The sequence below is a fragment of the Aphelocoma coerulescens genome, chromosome 1A (assembly GCF_041296385.1).
Source record: "Aphelocoma coerulescens isolate FSJ_1873_10779 chromosome 1A, UR_Acoe_1.0, whole genome shotgun sequence".
Lineage (NCBI taxonomy): Eukaryota > Metazoa > Chordata > Aves > Passeriformes > Corvidae > Aphelocoma > Aphelocoma coerulescens.
The window spans coordinates 56717197-56735760 of NC_091014.1; the positions used below are offsets into that span (position 1 = coordinate 56717197).

At 41.5% G+C, this 18564-nt stretch overlaps 1 protein-coding gene across 1 annotated transcript; it reads right to left on the reverse strand.

Moving 5' to 3' along the window:
- Positions 1-306: 306 nt before the first annotated feature.
- Positions 307-18197, reverse strand: PWP1 (PWP1 homolog, endonuclein). Its single transcript, XM_069002933.1, has 15 exons — positions 18080-18197; positions 17940-17998; positions 15538-15695; positions 15012-15097; positions 13380-13476; positions 11684-11794; positions 10804-10934; positions 10162-10235; positions 7941-8037; positions 7011-7072; positions 5131-5242; positions 3729-3819; positions 3231-3352; positions 2672-2777; positions 307-1961 (listed from the first exon to the last, which is right to left on the reverse strand). Exons 1-15 carry the CDS (start codon positions 18143-18145, stop codon positions 1846-1848), a joined length of 1488 nt encoding a protein of 495 aa, XP_068859034.1. The 5' UTR covers positions 18146-18197; the 3' UTR covers positions 307-1845.
- Between the last annotated feature and the right edge of the window lie 367 nt (positions 18198-18564).

Consider the following 18564-nt stretch of genomic DNA (forward strand, 5'->3'; position numbering starts at 1 on the left):
AACAAGGGAAGGGGAGATTCCCTTGGGAAAGGGGCTCTGCTTCTGGCCCTAAATGGCCCAAGCTCAGCTGTACCTCTCCCTGTACACTGCAGTTCCTAGAGAGCTCCCAGGGTTCTTGAAACCTGAAAATGCTTTCCTCACATCAGTATGTAACTAAAAAGCTCCAGGGGGAGGTTCTGGGATCTTGGTAAGTTCAAGGGAAAAATGTGTTGCTTCCAGTAATGCAACTTGTTCCACAACCAAAAAGGGACTTTGAGAGCTACAGTGCCAATTACATTACTAGAGGTAGAGATAAATCACTTACCCTTAAAGAGCTTAATACGAAGCATTTATTTAACATCAAAGCTTTGAAAAACTGGGAAGATTTTCAATGGAGAGCAGTTGAATAGAGTTGGTTCTGGTACTTACACCTTCTTAAGCTTTACCAAAGCATTTGTTCATTTGTTGGCCACACAACTTTCACTACTGCTTGGCAGACGGGATGGAAGCAGGAATCCCAACACATCCAGAGTATTCTTGGTTCCTGCAGAGCCATGCTGAACACCTTCACCAGACTAGAAACATTTGAAGTAGCTTTAGAAGAAGCCAATTACCCTCAAGGGAGAGGAAGGAAAGTTACAGACCTGCCTTTTCCCCATCTGCAGTTTGTAGGGATACAATGTACCTGCTTTACCTCACCAGAATGAACTACAGTGAGTTAGGGTGGAAAGCAGTGGGAAGAGCTTGGCAGCCATGAGTATGATCCTACAGCTGTTTTGGGATCAGTGGATTTCACACCCAGGGTGTTTTTGCAGCAGTCAACTTCAGTGTGTGCAGAGGGCAAGTGCTCAAGGGAAGGTAACAGCATCAATTAAGTTCCTGAGGTAAAGCAGGTGGGTGTTACATTACAAATGCAAGGAAACTGTTTCAGTCACATCCCTTGATTAGGCTGTGATTCTGGAAACAGAGTGCTTACGTTGTTGGTTTGATACTCAGTATGTTCCTCTGTGCCTTCAGGGGTCAGGCAGAAATGCCTGGGCAGGGTTAAGAACATAACACAGCTTTTCACCAGTAATGGGGACCAGCTGGGATCCCAACCCTCACTTTGTATCTTGACAGCCTCTCATCTTCCTTGAGTAGCAGCTCCTTATTTCAGTTCAAATTCTCTTGAAACACGTCTGGAGTGTGAAGAACAACCCAATACTATGTGCAACATCACTAAGCTTCAGGTGCTGTGGAACCTGGAAAAAGAAACCCCTAGTCCTTGTGGGATAGAGCCAGGGTATTTCTGGTTTGATAGTGGTGACATCAGTGTTAGAAATGCATTCCAGGATGCTGCTTGGAGACTCCAACTTACTGCCTGAGAACTACTTAAAAAGTTACATGGAAGATATTTTAAAACCTGTAAACCTAGCATCAAATTAAGGATAAATTATCTATTTACACTTGGAATCTAATTCAACTCAGGTTTTGTTTATTTATTACACAACTGTTGTGTGAAATACTTTTCCTTATGCCCTTGGAAGGTAAAAGACAAAACTGTCTTTGCAGGATTCATCAAACTTCTGTAGTCACAGAATGCTTTTCTAGTGACTGTTTCATTTTATGTATCTGCTTTACATATGGTAGCCCCTGTTTCAGGGATCATTATCTCAAGCTAAAGCGAGTGCTTTAATCTTTCAGAGCTGGTAATAGAGGCAGGAGCTTAGAGCTTAACCACACCACCATCTTCTTCTGAGATGAAGAAGCCTGCAGACTGCAAGATACCAGAGTAATTTCCATGAACTCTCACCAAACAGGGGCCTTTGTACAATACACATTAGTTGTAGTCCCATTAATGACTTTGATTTGTTGATGTTTGGTCCATCATGATTCCATTGCTGTCTCCAAATCGTTGCTGCTACTGCCAGCCCAGGAGCTGGAAGCCACAGAGTTTGCACTAGCCAGGATGAGCCTCTCTCTGTTTCCAAAAACTTCATTCACTGCAACACAAACAGGGGATTGCTTACATGTCACTCTCCCAGGGGAAAGAGGAGTACAGCAGGTACAGCCTGCTGAGCACCATGGAATGGAAAGCCTAACCTGGTGTGGTTTCAAAGCTTTTTCCCTTACCCCAAGTAAGGAGTTGAAGCTTAAAGGTCAGAACAACTGCCTGCCTATGATACTTCAATTACAAGTCCTGTTATTTTTCCCCCAGAGCATCTAGAGGTTTCCCTCTGCATCATTCCTGTACCTAAGTACTGTAAAATTGATGAGGTTTGAAGAGCACATCATTGCATTTAAATAATTTATTTCTGGTTTTAGTCTCTGGTTCCCAACAGCCTCTTAAAAGCCTTCTCCAAAAAATCATGCTGCTTAGTTACAGGTATCAATCAAAACCAGTTAGATCAAAACCAGTGCTCATTTTTCTTCCCGTAAGTACTCAAAAAATATGATACCAAATCACACCAGGGACATTACGAAAAAATAAAACAGGTATTATAAGAAATCAGGTGTTAAATTATGTCATGCAGTTCTCCAATTTAAAAAAACTCCACATTTTTTGAAGTTGAAAATGTGACCATACAGACAGTCTTGGAGTATTGAAAAATACTAACCTACAGTTTTCTGTCAGTCACAATACATTACTGAATACAAATACACCCTGCAATCAAGGGGAGAACCACAACACTCAAAGAAATGAGAGCATTACCTGCAGAGATCTTGCTTATATCCCAAACACGCAGCCCTTCCTGCTCTCCTCCAAAGGCAAACACAAACGGGAAGTCAGGGCAGCAAGCTGCACAGAAGAGAACTCCCTGGCAGGGTGGGAGAAAGAAAGAAAGAAAGAAAAAAAGAGAAAGAGAATTTTTTTTTTTTTTTAATTCTCAAATGAATTTGTCACCTGAAAATACTTTCACCAAGCAAGTTTTAACAAGTGTAATCCCAAGTTTCCAAAACTTCTTTTGTAAAGACACAAAATGAAAGTCAAGAGCTGCTAATTAGGAACAGTTAATTGCATCTTTGTCTTGAATGTCATAGATGCAAGCTGAAGCACCCATAAGTTCTACTCAGAGCATTGTATCTGGAATTTGGGTCTGAGGCTTGGAAGCAGTCTGCCAATTCCATGTGGAATATTGCACTGTAATGAGAATGATTTAGCCAGAATATACAGATGTTGTTATTTTTTTCCCTACGAGATGTTAAGTAAAACAAGATTCAAACTAGACAGAAAAAGAATAAGCAGACATAGTTTAAAAAAATTACTATACCATTTTCATATCCCTGGAATGGACTAAACTTGGTCTGTCTCCCAGGATATCCCAAATTTTCACGTATTTGTCAGCAGATGATGTCACAAGGCACCCTTTTATCTGACTGCTTAGTTGTAGCCCTGGAAGATGAAGAGAGCAACAGCAATCCCCATTTCACAGAGACAAGGATACATTTTGAAGTGAAGACATGAGAACAACCCCAATATTCTCCTCACACTAAACTCCATTCCAGAACAAAGGAGTAAAACATTAATGAAAGTTCCATTCTGCCACTGGTTCCTGGAGTGAGAGCCAAGGGAACCATGCAGGCCTATTTTGCCTCCCAATCCCCGCAGCAGATTTGCTTCACATGCCAGCTACCACAATTAGTATGCACAACTTACTTGTTAAACAAAGAATCACTACCACCTCAGTCCCACGGACTTAAGGCATCCTTCAGAGGTGCCTTGCCCACTGGGGACAAACAGGACACAGAAGGACACACAGGCAATTTACCTGACACCTCTTCATCGTGAGCTTTCAGAGTAAACAGGGGCTTATCAGAGCGAGCATCCAGACAGTACACAAAGCCATCGTCTGTGCTTGCCTAAGGAAACCACATTTAAAAAACAAACAGCCACAGTCACTCACTCGGGGAAAAACTCCAATGAAGTAACACCCACCCTCTGGTAAATCCCTGTGATCTGAGGCAGACACTTCTCCCTGGGACATGTTACACTGTTCCCAGGCCTGCCTCCCAAAGTCGGACTCCACCCAGCTGGTGCCCAAGCTATTCTGTGAACCTCAATTATGCTGCGCTGATGACATGGAAGTCTTAATCCCATGCAAATTTCTTAAAGTGTATCTTGAAGAGAGTTGCCCCACTAAGCTTGGCCCTCAGGTCAGGCAATGAAATACAGAGCCTTCAGTCTCTTCACTGTCAGTTCAAAGCTTTTGAAGCCATTGCTGGCTGCATAACAGTTCTGTGCAAAGCTGAGTGTGATTATACCGGAGAGATCCACATCATAAACCCAACAGAGCTGAGCAGCCACTTCTGTTGGCTGTGTGCACACAGCAGCAGAGAACTCGACAGCCACTGAGATAATAGAGAAGATTTGCTTTTAAATTCTGTTAAAAAGTTTTATTATAAGAAACTCAACAAAACCAAGATATTTTTACTTTATACTCTAGGTGGCTGTTGGTCTCTTCTCCCAGGTAGCAAGCAATAGGACAACAGAACATGGCCTCAAGGTGCACCAGGGGTAGTTTAGACTGGACATTAGCAAAAATGTCTTTACTGAAAGGGTTGTCAAGCACTGTTCAGGGAAGTGGTGGAATCCCCACCCCTGGAGGTATTTAAAAGCCATGCATATGAGGCACTTATGGACATGGTTTAGTGGTGGACTTGGCAGTTCTGGGTTAACATTTAGACTCGATCTCAGAGGACTTTTCCGGCCTAAAGGAGTGGATGGCTCCGTACCAGCCAGGAGGACAGTGCCCTCTAGCGCTGACTTGAAACACTGAATTAATATTCAGGATCGCAGTTCTTAATGAGCTACTTCTCAGCTGCAATTGCTTCACTACATGAAACACAACAGCAACTATGCAAAGGAAAATATATCCGAGCCACTGAACACTGTAACAACATGACTGAGATGCCACCTCTGAAGTGAAAAAGCACCAGCATCAATAGCTTTTCTACTGTCACAGTGAAGATGCCAAGTAAGTAGCTGCTCTAGAGATACTTACTGAAAAAAATACCTAAAAACATCCTCCCCCAGACCACATTTTTATCATAAGCAACACAAACCATCCAGATGTCCATCGGCTCCATTCTGATTCAGAAACATTATGAACACTAAAATACACGTTAAATGGCATGGCAACAATCAACCAGAGTAGAAAAGCACGTGCTCACCAAGAAATGACAAGGTGAAAAATGATTCCAAATGACTCTCTCAACCTGACCACTAAACCGCCACACTCGATGGCTGTCCTGGGGGTTTCTGCAGTCGTACAGCACTGCTGATCTAGGGGACAAAGGGACAGGAAATAAAATTAAAAAAAAAAAAAAATCAGGGCAGAACACTTCATATGTCATAGTTTGTTTTCCCACCGGCATCTACAGAAGCTCCATGTAAACTATAATTAAAAAATTAAATGGAAACAACTTCACTACTTAGTCTTCCAATTCAGTAACAGATTAAAATCTTGCAGATAAGCATGAGATTTTTCCATATGCTTCAGAGTTTCATCTTGGTTACCAACAGCCGCTCTATTGAAACTAAGCAGAGCTTGAATTTACTCAATACGTAAGATACTTATCACATAGCAGACCATAATTATGCAAATATATAATTTAATTATGAACAGACTTCAGTAAAGTCATGTAATGATGCACTAATTAGGAAATAATTTTGTCATAGATATTCATACATTTTCAAATATGCTTAATAAAAAGAAATAATTTTTAAAAAGCCAACAATCTTTACAAATAGTTACGAGAAACACTCCACAAAGGAGAAAGAGTGGATGGGAGTTAGTGGGTCCTCTGGGATTCTTTACAGGCACGTGCTCAGCTGGGTGGCTGCAGAATCTGTCCCAGTTCAAAAAACTCTTGGGTGCAAATGCAAGGGAGGAGTGGTCGTGTCACTCCAGCACCATCTCACCACAATCAATGTCCTCAGTGTAACCCCCTCCCACTCTATCTTGTAATTAAAGAAACGTGATGGAGGCTTTCCAGCTCTTTTACCAGACATTTTACACACAACAGTTTCTTTAACAGTCAATGATTTTCAGCCTATGAAGGCATCCTCCAATGTTCACTGAATTGCCTGTGGTCCTGCAAGGCTTTGCAGGAAAAATCCACAAGGGCAGTCTATTAGTTTATGGATAGCACAGTGGTTTAAAAGTGTCTGTGGTACCAAAGGGGCAGCAAAAACGATCAGCAGCTGGTTACTGTTTGGACTTAATGCTTCCTTTTATCAAAGGAAGTTGAGAGGGAGGAAAAAGACAGAAGCAGCTTCCTAACAACAGCAAGAGGTCCTCCTGTAATACTTCCACTGCAGCAGATGCAGCAAGAGCGAAACAGAAGCCAGAGAACTCAAAGGCTTGGCTAAAGACTGGCAAATCTATGAATTATTTTAACATAAGGACAAAGCCTTAAAAGCAGAATTAAAAAATCAACGTAAGAAAATCATGGTGATAGAACAAAATTTAAAAGCTATCCCATTGAGATGGGAGAACAGAGAGGAAGTGTTTTGGCTGGCAGGACTTAGAAGCACTGGCAGCTACAGAGTAGTCCAAGTGTGCAGACACAAACCATTTTCCAGCATCTCCAGGCTGCAATCACAGGAGACAGCCCATTACACTGTGGCTGTGCCTATAGAGGCTGGAAGGAGAGAACTGGGATTTTAATGTGCCTCATGCCTCCATCCTGGCCTTACTGGCTGGCAAAACCTGGGCAAATTTTCACAGGAATAAACAGTGACACGTTCCCAATGAAGGAAATGCCATAAGGCCAAATTAAGAAGTAAATTCGGTTTGGAGCAAGCAGACACCTGGCACAGAAAATGTCAGTCCAGATGGTTAAAGCATTTGCTACCTCTGAAAAAGAGGTAAGGAAAACCACATCCTGGCCACATACAAACCTGGCTTCCTTGCTGGAAAAAAATAACAGCATTATTCAAACTGGCACAGTTATAAAAAATAAAAAAAAAAAAGAAAGAAAGCACAAGGCTTAACTGAATAGGAACAGCCTCCCTAAGTGCAACGTGTGAAAACATCACCCTGACATACTTATCGAATGATCCAGAAACGAGGGTCTGAGCTTCAAACGGATGGAATTGCAATGTCTGCACCTAGATAATGCAAGATTTTATATAACACTCATATACAGGAACTATCTTGGAGCAAAGCACAACCATCCCTCCCCCAAGCCAGCACACAGTCCTCCCCAAAAAACCCTCCTGTTAAGCTTGTTGATCCTGAGATTGCTCAAAAAACAGCACAAGAGATGCACATTACTTCAAATAACCCCACCTCGTGAAAACAAGGTATTTTCCAATATAATTTGACTGAACAGAACCCCATGCCCCCTTTCTGCCCTAGATAATAATAATAAAAAAAAAAAAGCTGGAGGAGGTAAAAGATTATCTGTTTCCAGTTTGGAGAAAAAAGCAGATGTTAAAAAATGAAAATCAGGAGTTTGTCAAGGGCAGTGACTTTGTTAGCAGCAAAATAAGGTTACAGCTGTAACTAGCTTTCACATTTTAATTACTGAGATTAATTAATTTCTGAAGTACCCATCACTATGGTATTTTAGTATCATTTATTTTAAACCTTTTTCACCTAGAACAAACTGTAACTGACACTCATTGTTCCCTTAAGAGAGAGCTACAGTTTGACCTATACTCAGACATCTATTTTTGTAGTTTATACCAGAAATACTATATTCCCCACCATTAGGGCTTTCACACAAAAGGCATTTTAAAAACTGTAACAAATACTTGTTAACTTTCTAAAAGATAAGTTAAATAACATTTTTAAAAGCAAATACAGTGCTGTTTGCAAAAGCAACTAATTCATAAATTTAAACAATTCTGCGCAGTTGTTAGAAAATTAGAGAATTGTTGTTCTGAGGGTTCACTACCAAGCAGCTAATGAACAACTGCAGTTACATTTTTCTCTGTATTCTACAGTGGAAGAAACACAGGAATTATTCCATACCTTGTCTGTATGTAGTGTCAGGCTGGCTGCTGGCTTACCCACAGCCATGTCCCACAAAATCACTGTGTTGTCAGCAGAGGCACTTGCTAAAACATTCCTGAGAATGGATCAAAAATCAAGTTTTAAAACTCTTTCTACAGATACAAAAATCCAAAATGCACACAGAGCCCAATTCTGAGAACAAGTACACTGTGGTCTATAGATTATTTCTCTCAAGCCTGAGGGATAACTCCCTGAAGGCAATTCTAAGTTATAAGTAAAGATTACAAATAGGCTACATTACATTTGTAGAACACTTAAAACAATGACAGTTCTGCTTCTATTTCCCCTGGCATTACTTAAAATACCATTTACTCGAAGATTTCTCGATCGAAACAAAGTAATAAAGGCTTTGAAGCACATTCTTTCCTTTGACATTAAATAGTATTTTTAAACATTACCTATGCTACTTCATTCTGTTTGCATATACATGCAGCCAAGAGCCTGACAAACCTGTTTGTGAAATATTTTGCTCTTTAATATCTGTTTATACACCTACTGAAGACCCAACACTACGCCCTTTGTGGACTGCTGAAAGTAACCACTAAAATTTCAGTTAGTTTACAAACCCCACATTTCAACTTAAATTTGACCAATTATGTTAAGAACAATAAACACAGCTTTAAAACTTTGATCAGAAAAAAAAACCAGAAAAAGGTCCCCAAATGCCTGTAAAACACACATTTCAATTCCTACAAACACTTCACTACTCTTAAAATCAGATTTATTACCTCAACATGTTGTTTCTGATTGAAACTGCTCCCCCCTCCCCTTTTTATATTAACCAAGTGTTTCTGACTGAAAGAAAGAATTTCTAACATTCTCCTGGAAATGCTGTTTTCCCAAGCAACGTTACAAGGGAAAGTTAAGAAAATGCATAGTGAAGGCTGTAAGAACATTTCACAGTAACACCACTATGACCTAAAGGCAGAAGGTTATTTGTAGAGAGTTGTCACAACATGCCTTGCTTAAGAGAAAGAAACAACAATAAAACATTCTATATATAAGCTGCTCCAAGGAGTTCCTTGTTTTGTCCATAAGCTGCCCACTTCAGGGCTGGTTTAATTTCCTGAAAGATCTACCAGTACCAATGAATTTGTAACTCAGCACATTACAGAATTATGCATTTTGAACTATTGAAGCCATAATTTTTTTAATACTTGTCTCTATATTATCACCAGACAACCATTCCCAGGTACATGAAAGCTACTCTTTTGGAGAGTGATGGACAGATCACTGTGCACACTCTGTAATTTAAGAACAACAGACAATTACGAAAACTACCCTGTAAATTAAGAGTGCAATTTATACACATTTACTGAGATCTGTGTGGGTGTTTTCTTCATCAGTATCTAGAAAAGAAAGCATTACAAGTGAAGGCTCACACCTGCTCATCAGAATATGCAGTTGACTGTGTACATCTTCAAAGGCAGAGGCATTTATGACAGCAGGAAAATAAATTTTTTTAAAAAAAAACAGCCTGTGTCTGACTGAAGCAGTTTCAAGACCCCTGCTGAGGATCCTCTGACAGATGAACTGTTAACAACCACTTAAGTGATAAAAAACCAGCAGCATCTTTACTTCAGTCAGCACATTGTCCTTGACCTCTGCCCCAAGATGGGCCAGCCTCGTGTTGCTTCAATAGCAGCACTTCATTTCTAGTTCATTCAGGCCACAGGGAATTTCTCTGCCTAGAGGCTCGAGGCATTTCTGTAACTGTGCTATTAGGGCTTTTACACTCTCTTTTCTGTTCACAGCTTTGGGGCAAAAGCCAGAAGGAAAAAAACCAGAATAGCAAGGACTTCCTTCTATAAATCTACTTGTCTCTGTTGAAATGGTGGTTTAGGCCACTGGCAGATCAGCATAGCTCAGGGCAGCCTTTCTGCTTCTCCAGCTTGAACAAGTGAAATGCAGACCATTTATCAAATGGTTCACACCCACCTCTGCCCTGCCTTCATCTGGACAACCTGCAAATCAAAAGTGACCTGCAGCAATATACAAGTACTTAAAAAAAAATTCTAAATCAACAGCTCTAGTTGAAAAGAGAAAAAAACAGGAGTGTATTTTTAAGAATGCATTAATTTCAGCAGCGCTTTCAAGTTTTTGGATTTTGTGTGAAAATTGTATGCCTAATTAAGACTGCAATTTTGTAATATCCACTGTTATTCAAGTATTCTTTTACCTGCTTTGTTTATTCCATGAAAGATCGAGCACAGCATCAGTATGTCCTTCCACAGTCCCTTCTGAAGATAAACTCTGTATACACAAATGACATAAACAGACTTGTGAAAATTACAGCTTCAATGCAAATCAAGCATTAGTCCACTTTAGTATGAATTCCCTACAGCCTTCACAAACAACTTCATATTAAATTACTCTCACTTGCTGCAACACAGCTTTTGAGAGAACTGTCTCTGCACCACCTGCACCCTGCCTCCTACCCCAGACTGCAGATTGCTCCAGCTGCTGGGTTTACAGAACTGGTTACTCCCTTCAGGCTAGTAAAAGAAACCTCATTATTTCCAGCTAATGTGCAACTTCTTCAGCTTCTTTCTAAGCACTCCTGGCAGTTCCCTCTCTCTCCTCCCAATTAACTGAGCTTTGGGTCCTTGTAACTGCCAGTTCCTGCAACTTCTAATTTTAAATAGTTGAGATTCAAAGTTTACTGGGACACCACCCCATTCCTGTTCTGCTCTTAATTCCAGGCGTTAGTTATTTAGAGAACAATTAGCATTTCAAATATTGTAGGGGGGGGGAAAAAAAGGCATTATCCCTGCTCTAAATTTCCTCCATCCAACCAGGTAAACAATTTTGCAACACTTACTTTCTTTCCTTTCTTTTTCTTCTTTTTCTCTTTCTTGCCTCCAAGAGAAAAGACTGGTTCCAAGGATTCTACTACATCAAGGTCCCAAATGTCAATGACTGGGGTCATGTTACCCACTGCAACATAATTTCCTACAAACAAAAACCCAAATGCAACCACATTTATTTAGTTATGAAACAGCATATTTGGCAATCCAGCTGTTGCTTATTTCTTTGGTTAAGTAAAACTTATGTGCCACAATCTTCTATTTGAACATATTTATGTTTATAACTGGCAAGGAGCAACTTAAAATATCAGCTGGCAGAAGATGTTGACAGAAAAAAATTTGCTTGCTCTCCTTCCCCTTCAGTACAAGTAACTATTCAAATAAGCTGTATAAAGTTGCATGTTTAGTTTGTTTTTAAAGGAAAAAACAAACCAAAACAAAACCACATCCCCTGTACTATGGAAAAAAAAAAGTATCTGTGAAACACAGGAAAAATGTTACTAAATACATAAATACATATAAATTTTGCTGTGATTTACATTTCATTAACAGCATTGGACATAAAGAGATGGAACAAAAGCAACCTTTCATCTGCAAACAGAAAATAAAGCAGATTTTAGAGATTGCTCTGGTCTGTTAACTGTTTCTAATAAAATCAGTATTTTAATAAAATCATTTGTTACAGCAGCATGACTAAGATGACTGTATCACCAAGCAAAAATACCTAATATTCACATCTTGGTTATCTCAAGTCAATATTATCTTGATATTAACATCTTCATTTTATTTCTCTTTGTACCGCAGGAAGAAATTATTTAGTGACAACATTACACTTACATGCTTTTCAAGCAAAAATTCTTTAACTGGACACTTAGAGTATCCTTTGTAATTTACCTGTTGATTCATCTGGACTAGGATCAAAATTCAACCACTCCAGACTCAGAGGGTAAGCAGGCAAGATAATGTCATGATGTACATAAAATGAGTCCTCTTCACGATTATAAACTGAAAAATAATTAAAGTTATGCAAGACATCAGTGAAGAGGGAAAGCAAACAACTCTAAACAGGTCACTTCTACAAAAGGCAGTTGTGGCAAGAACTAAATTGTCAAGGAGATGTAGAAGGTAAATTCACAGAGTGTTCAGATTTTTACAGCAGAGGCCAGACCCTCCAGGTACAAATGTTGTACTGCAGAGAATGACACAAAATAAACATTCTCCCGTGTACTTTAGCTAAAGAAGTGACAAGTTCAGTAAAGGTTCGATACTTTATCCCCAGCACATCAAACCACTTTGTTGGTAAGGTCTCTTCATAATACATGCTCCACATCCACCACTTTCTACATCAGGATAAATTCATTTTACAGGATTAGCAATTAAAAAAATTACTCCAGATTAAATTGAAGGGAAAACGAAGGTAAAAGGACAAACCAGAGGAAGGTGAAGAGGTCAGAAGGACTTACCTTTAGCAGGTGGTAACTGAGATACAGGAAAAGTTTGGTAAAGCAGCCATATACTAAATACAAATTCCCTGCAGCCAGCTATTTTTCTCCTTATAATAAAATAACTTACCAATTGGACAGCAGAGAAAACCTGTTAATTATTTTAATGACATCTTACTGTCACACACACAATCATGCTAACTTTTAAGTGCATGTGACAGATGTTCAGATACTAACTGAAGTCTCCAGTTAAGTAAGTGTCGTGGGTTGGGTTGTCTAAGTAATCTAAGTTGTCTTAGTAATCAACTAAGACAAGGTTACCCAATTTTAGAAACTGCAGAAGCCTTTGCTATTGTTTTATAAGTTTATATTGGGTATAAACTTACAGTTAATAAAAATTTGTAAACCCCTCCAGACACAGAAAATGCCACATGCTGGTATCTGAAGAGACGCTTTCACACATTTTGGTCATGTTAGTTGGTTAAAATGAAATACTTTGCCTATAGAAACAGGGACCACAGCACAAGCAGCCAGAAACATTCCCAAAAAGAACCACAGTAAGAAAAGATGGTAATTTCAGCACATTCAGTAGTATTCATTGGCTGCAACAGAAAAATCTTTTACACAGCAAAATTAAACCTATTGCTAGAACAAGCAGTATTCATGCCCTATCTCTTCTAAACCATGATGATAAAGGGTGCTGGTTCTTCTAGTCCTAGCAGTGGAAGCCCATTTAAAGAAGCAAGGAGAAAGCTAAAGGAAAAACCCCAAAACAACAAGCCACTAGAGGATGCTTGCAGGATATGGAAAGCAAGACCAGAATGAAGAGTGTTATGTTCAGAGAATAAAAATGCCACAGTATTTTCTAAATGTTTTAAGAAATGAAATAAGGAAAGGACTTGCTATGCAGGCTGAAAGAGGCAAGCTATCCTTTATATGTTATTTATCCTAAATAACAGCACAGCAAATATTGCAGTCCTGGAAAGCAGCTAAAGCACCATGACGTGGAAAAGGACAAAACACAAGGCAGAAGGGGAGAAAAATCCTTCCCAAAACCAGCCCACTCCCTCTTCAACGCAGCCACATGGCACATGCTAGGCAAGACATTCCCCATGTTCACTGTAAAGAACAAACCCTATTTTACTCACCATGGACCTCCAAACTACAGCAGTCCTTATCAACTCTGCCACAAAGGACAAGATTGTCACTGGGCTTAATCAAAAAGTCCTCCTGTTCATATTGCTCCTGAACAGCAAAAAGGAGAGGACAAGGGCCGTGAAGCAATGCACATGAAAAACCAAAACTACACATGTTCAAAAGGTGGAATCGGAAAATTTGAACCACGACTGAATACTCAAAATCCAACACCTCGATGCCCACCCACCTAAAACCATCTTATGGTGCTAAACAGAGAAAGGCAGGAACCAGACCTGATCCTGGGGAGAGTGAACAGTCATTAAATTAGATTGAAGAACTTTTATGTGAACCTAGGTGGATTTGTAGAGGTGTTTAATTATCAAAAGTGAAACCATATTTCAAGGCTATCATGATACAGCTGATTGCTGAAAAGAAAATCACCACCAGGAGCCCACAAAGGTTATTTCCCTTGTGCTCCTGTGCCTTGACCACTTACATAATATAACAGCATTTTACCCAATAACAATGCTGCAGCTGCTCCTCACATACAGGAAATAATTCCACTGTCTACTTCCTGGAAAATATTTCCCAAAAAGGGCTGCCTACAGCTCTGCTGGGCATTCAGCTGTACCAGAACAGATGTAACCTCTCATCTAATTTTCACTGTTAATGAGGAGTGGAAGGAACTTGGGAATTTTTGTTAGTGAAAAATTAAGAACTGTCCATAAGTCAATAATCTTATGCAGAGCACCATCCTTCCAATCTGCAACACATACAAGACTTTTTGTACTTCTCATTGCAAGCTTTTTATTTCTTTTTTATTCACTTCAAGCATACTTCAATATTTGAATTCAATCAAGTCCTGCCATTCTCTGAATTAACTTAAGGTTATACAATACTTTGTCTTCAACAGTTCCAGTAGCAAATACCAAAAGACAACAGAAAATTCACACTGAGGAACTTTCAGAATTTGGGGAAAGAACTTGAGCACAGGAAGAAGGGCTTGAGAAAAAGGTGTTCATGTTCTGTATATCTACAAACCCAGCTTCTGCAAAGATGTTCCCCATCTCATAGTGGAAACTAATACAGGTAGAAGCAGCCAACCACACAGTATTTTATATATATATATACACACATATCTATATATACATATATATCAGGACATATATATAAAATGCTGTCCACCTAGGCTTAATGGAGGGGTATTTCCTCATGCCAAATCCTTAATTTGACACATTCCCTGAGTCCACCTTAGCCTGATTTCTTACACAAACTGGTGGAAGGTGCAAGACTCTTGCAATCTGGGAAATTTTCTAATTTTGGCCACTAGTGGCCTGAGACTTGTTATTCCTTCAAGTGTTTTCTGTGTCCTGCTAGGCAGGTGAAAAACCTCTCCATGTACAGAAGTGCATGGTTTAAGTAAAGGAGCCAGTTCACCTTAACCTCCTACTTAAATGTAAAAGGCACAGAAAGAAGGAACTGCACAAAGCAACCTTAAAAGAAAAGAGCACCATCCAATAAAAAATCTGGCACACCTTTGAAAAAGGACTGCAAGCACTTACACACCTCGAGGCAGAGTGGAAAATTTAACTGATTTTGAAGCTTATGCTTTTTAAGGTATTTAACATTCTTTAAGTACTTACAGTGGTTTTTAGAGTGATGTAAGGATCGTTTTCATTGCTCCCATATACTGCCAGAGTTGCCAAAGAGTCTCCAAGTTTTAAAACACCTGGATGGGAATTTCAGAACATTTTTTATACACGTCAGTAACAGGCAAAGTTAGAAACTCCTGTACCAATACCTGTATTACCTGTATAGCAAAATATCAGGAGTGAGCTAAATGGACTTCCAAGTTCCAAACATAAGTACCTCAGTAAGATAAATTGCTTAGAGCTTTCAGGGACTTCTGCTGCTCTGCTCCAGCATTACAGCAGACACAGTGACCTTTCCAACATGCTCTTGGTTCTTGTGTCAGGGAGGGGGACACTGAACTGCTTCCCTCACTAAATGGCTTCCCAGGATGGGACAAGCAAATCATTAAAACTGTGAATTTCCAGCATCTGAAACTTAACACTTTCTAGCTTTAGGATATTAAGGTCTTAAGTACAACAAGAAGTGGAAAGGTTCTTCACTTACACTCTGCACATCTGACACACAGATTTTTCTTACCCGTGTATTCCTCCTCATCGTAATTGTCCAAATCATATTCATCCAGTTCATGATCAGACAGCTCCTCATTGTTTTGGGAAGACTTAGTGCTGCTGCCAGGAACGGGTGCATTCGTGTCATGTGCTGTCTGGCTCTCATCACTGTCACCAGCACCATCCCTGTGGAAAGATACACAGCCCTGAGAAGACACGTAGAACGCTTCCACGGCGCTGCTGCAGCACGCAGTTCTAGCTGCTCACATGGGTGTCAAGTCTTTATGCCAAAAATTTCCAAATCCATTCACTCCTTCTGTATCTTTTCTCAAAATACAAGGCACCCAGAGAAAGTTGTTCCTTGAAAGTTTTCATGACAAAATGTGGCATAAGTTTTCCTCAATAAGGTAAATGGTGTGTCTAAGTCCCTTTCTCTTACAGGTTTTTTGTGGATACAATGCTCTCAGCCTCACTTCTGTGCATTCACGTGTCCATGTCATTCCTTCCTTTTTTTCCTCACTCACAGGCACTGTCATGTGTGAGGATTTCTACACTTCTTCAAGCTTTTTAAGACCTCATTTCCTCATACTTCCCATACTTAAGTGAAGTAAAAATAATGCAGAATTCATTAGATAAGGACATATTGTGAATTATTCTTACGGGGTAAACGATGCAAGAGCTAAAAAAATTCGGAACTTTGTGGCAACAATTCTGCATGCAAGGAGTTCAAGACATTAAACAATGTACATTAACCACTGGCTGAGAAGCTAACAAAAGAGCCAAGGTGTCCCAACAGAGCATGCTCCACAGGAACTCATCCCTCATGAACACACTGTATTTCTGTCCTTTGGCCCGCAAAATTCCCAAGCGGTAACGAGCCAAGGCAGTTCTCAGATACAGTTTCTAAATTAAATAGCAGAAACCTAATTTTCCTGATTTTCTCAGTAAAATAAACACTTCACATTGACAACATAACTAGAGACAAGTAGCAAGATAATTAAATAAAATAACTAAATCCAAGTTTGATTTGTGATCTTTGCACAGAGAAAAAAGTGAAGTGTTGCAAAAAATTCTACAAAGTACAACAAATTATAAATAGATCAGTTGTTTCAGATGGTCTTCAAATTTCCATCCTGAAGTTTTACAGAATGCATAAAAACAGCACCTCAAATCCTTCCATGCTTTTGAAATTGCAAAAGAAAGGAAATCACTCAAAACTCCAAAAGTTTACACATAGAAAGGGGAAACAAATAAGTCCACAGAAAACAGGAACATCAATCAGTTAAGAAAATAACATAAAGTGAGACTCTTCCAAGTGTTTAAGATCATCTTCGAATCATTAAATAACCAAAACCAGAAAAAACCAGAATAAAATACATTCTGGTATGATACACTCTGTTCAGCAAGAGTGTCACTGATACATCCAACAGAAATGGGGTGGATAATACTCATCCAACTACAAAAACTTTTTCTGCTACCTGTTGCATCTGTTCAGCCACACACACCATGGCACAACCACACACCCTACACAGCTGAAACACTCAGAAGCCTTAATCTATGAACAGATCTATCAGAAAAAGCCCAGAAGATGGAGTGAGATCCCAATCCCTTATTTTTGCTAGACCAAAGAGAGACTTTCTTTCTTGTCTTCTCTAGATCGTTTTTCCTAAATATGTCACTTATGGTTTTTGTAAATACATTCTTCTTAAAAGCAGAGTGACAAAACTTAACACAGCTACATAACTAAGGGCTCTCACTGCTGAGGGGAGAGTTGTGATGTCTCTAGTTTTACCTGTGAACCATAAACACACTCCTGAGTGATGTTTTGCCCTTTTTACCAAAGCACAAATACCACATCACTCGGATCTCCACTGTGGCCTCCAGACCTAGAATGTCCTGTCCCACCCTCAGCACCACTTTTTCCCACTCAGTTTGGGACTCTCATCTCGGTTTGCCACGTCTCCAAAGCATCCACGGGTACAAACCCAGCGCCTTAATTCTCACTGTAGGTGGGAACAGCAGCTCCAGAGAGCGCCAGGCCCCGAAATGCTGCTCCAGCCTGACCGCCCGCAGCTGACACCTGAGGAACCCCATGGGAACGAAACCGTGTTGCCACGGCCACGACGGATCCGCTCCATCCGATGTTCCTCCGCTCGCCCCCCGGACCGCCCACCCTCCCGGAAGCCAGGCTCCCTCGGCACGGGGAGTTCCAGGAGGAGTTCCAGGAGGAACTCGTGCTGGCTGCCGCCGGTCTCCGCTCCTCGCTGCTGCTCCCCGGGCCGCTCCTGGAGCCCCCGGCCTGCGCTTCCCCCGCGCCATGGACGCCCCCTCCCCTCCACAGCTCTGTGAGCGGCCGGGCCCGGGGGGCTCCAGCCGCGCACCGAGCAGAGCCCGGAGACGCGGCGCGTCCCTCCCGCTGCCCCGGCTCACCCCAGCCTTTCCTGCGCCTCCTCGATGAGACCTTTCAGCTCCTCCTCGCTGAGCTGCACCTGCGGGGCGGACACAGAGGGGTGAGGGCGGCTGCGGGGGCGAGCGGGGGTCCCTCAGCGCGATCCCAGCCCCGGCCCCACCTTGTCGGGCGTCTCCTTGGCCACGCCGCGCCGCACCCAGGCGGCGCAGGGCACCGGGCAGCTCATGGCGGCAGCGGCCCTGTCAGCGCCACACGTGCGGGCGGCCGGGCGCGCCCGAGTGACGTCACGAGAGCAGGGTCCGCCCGCAACGCCGAGGAACGGCGGAGGGGGCGGGACCGCCGCGTGACGTCATCCCCGAGCGCCGGGGCGGGGCCGCGCGGATGGGGCGGGGCCGGCAGGGGCGGGGCCCGGCGCTGTCGCCTCACGGGGATGGGGCGCTGGCGCTGCCCCGTCCCCGGGATTCGCGCAGAACCAGGGGCTCAGTTAGGTTGGAATAAAGCCTCTGCGATCTCCGAGTACAACCTTCAAGCCCTCCGCTCCCCGCACTGGGTCACGGCCTGCCTCACGCGCTGGGAGAGACCTGCCTTGCCCGCTGTTCACTTCCACTGAAATATCCCAGCGGCAATCCACCGAAATGAGAAGTT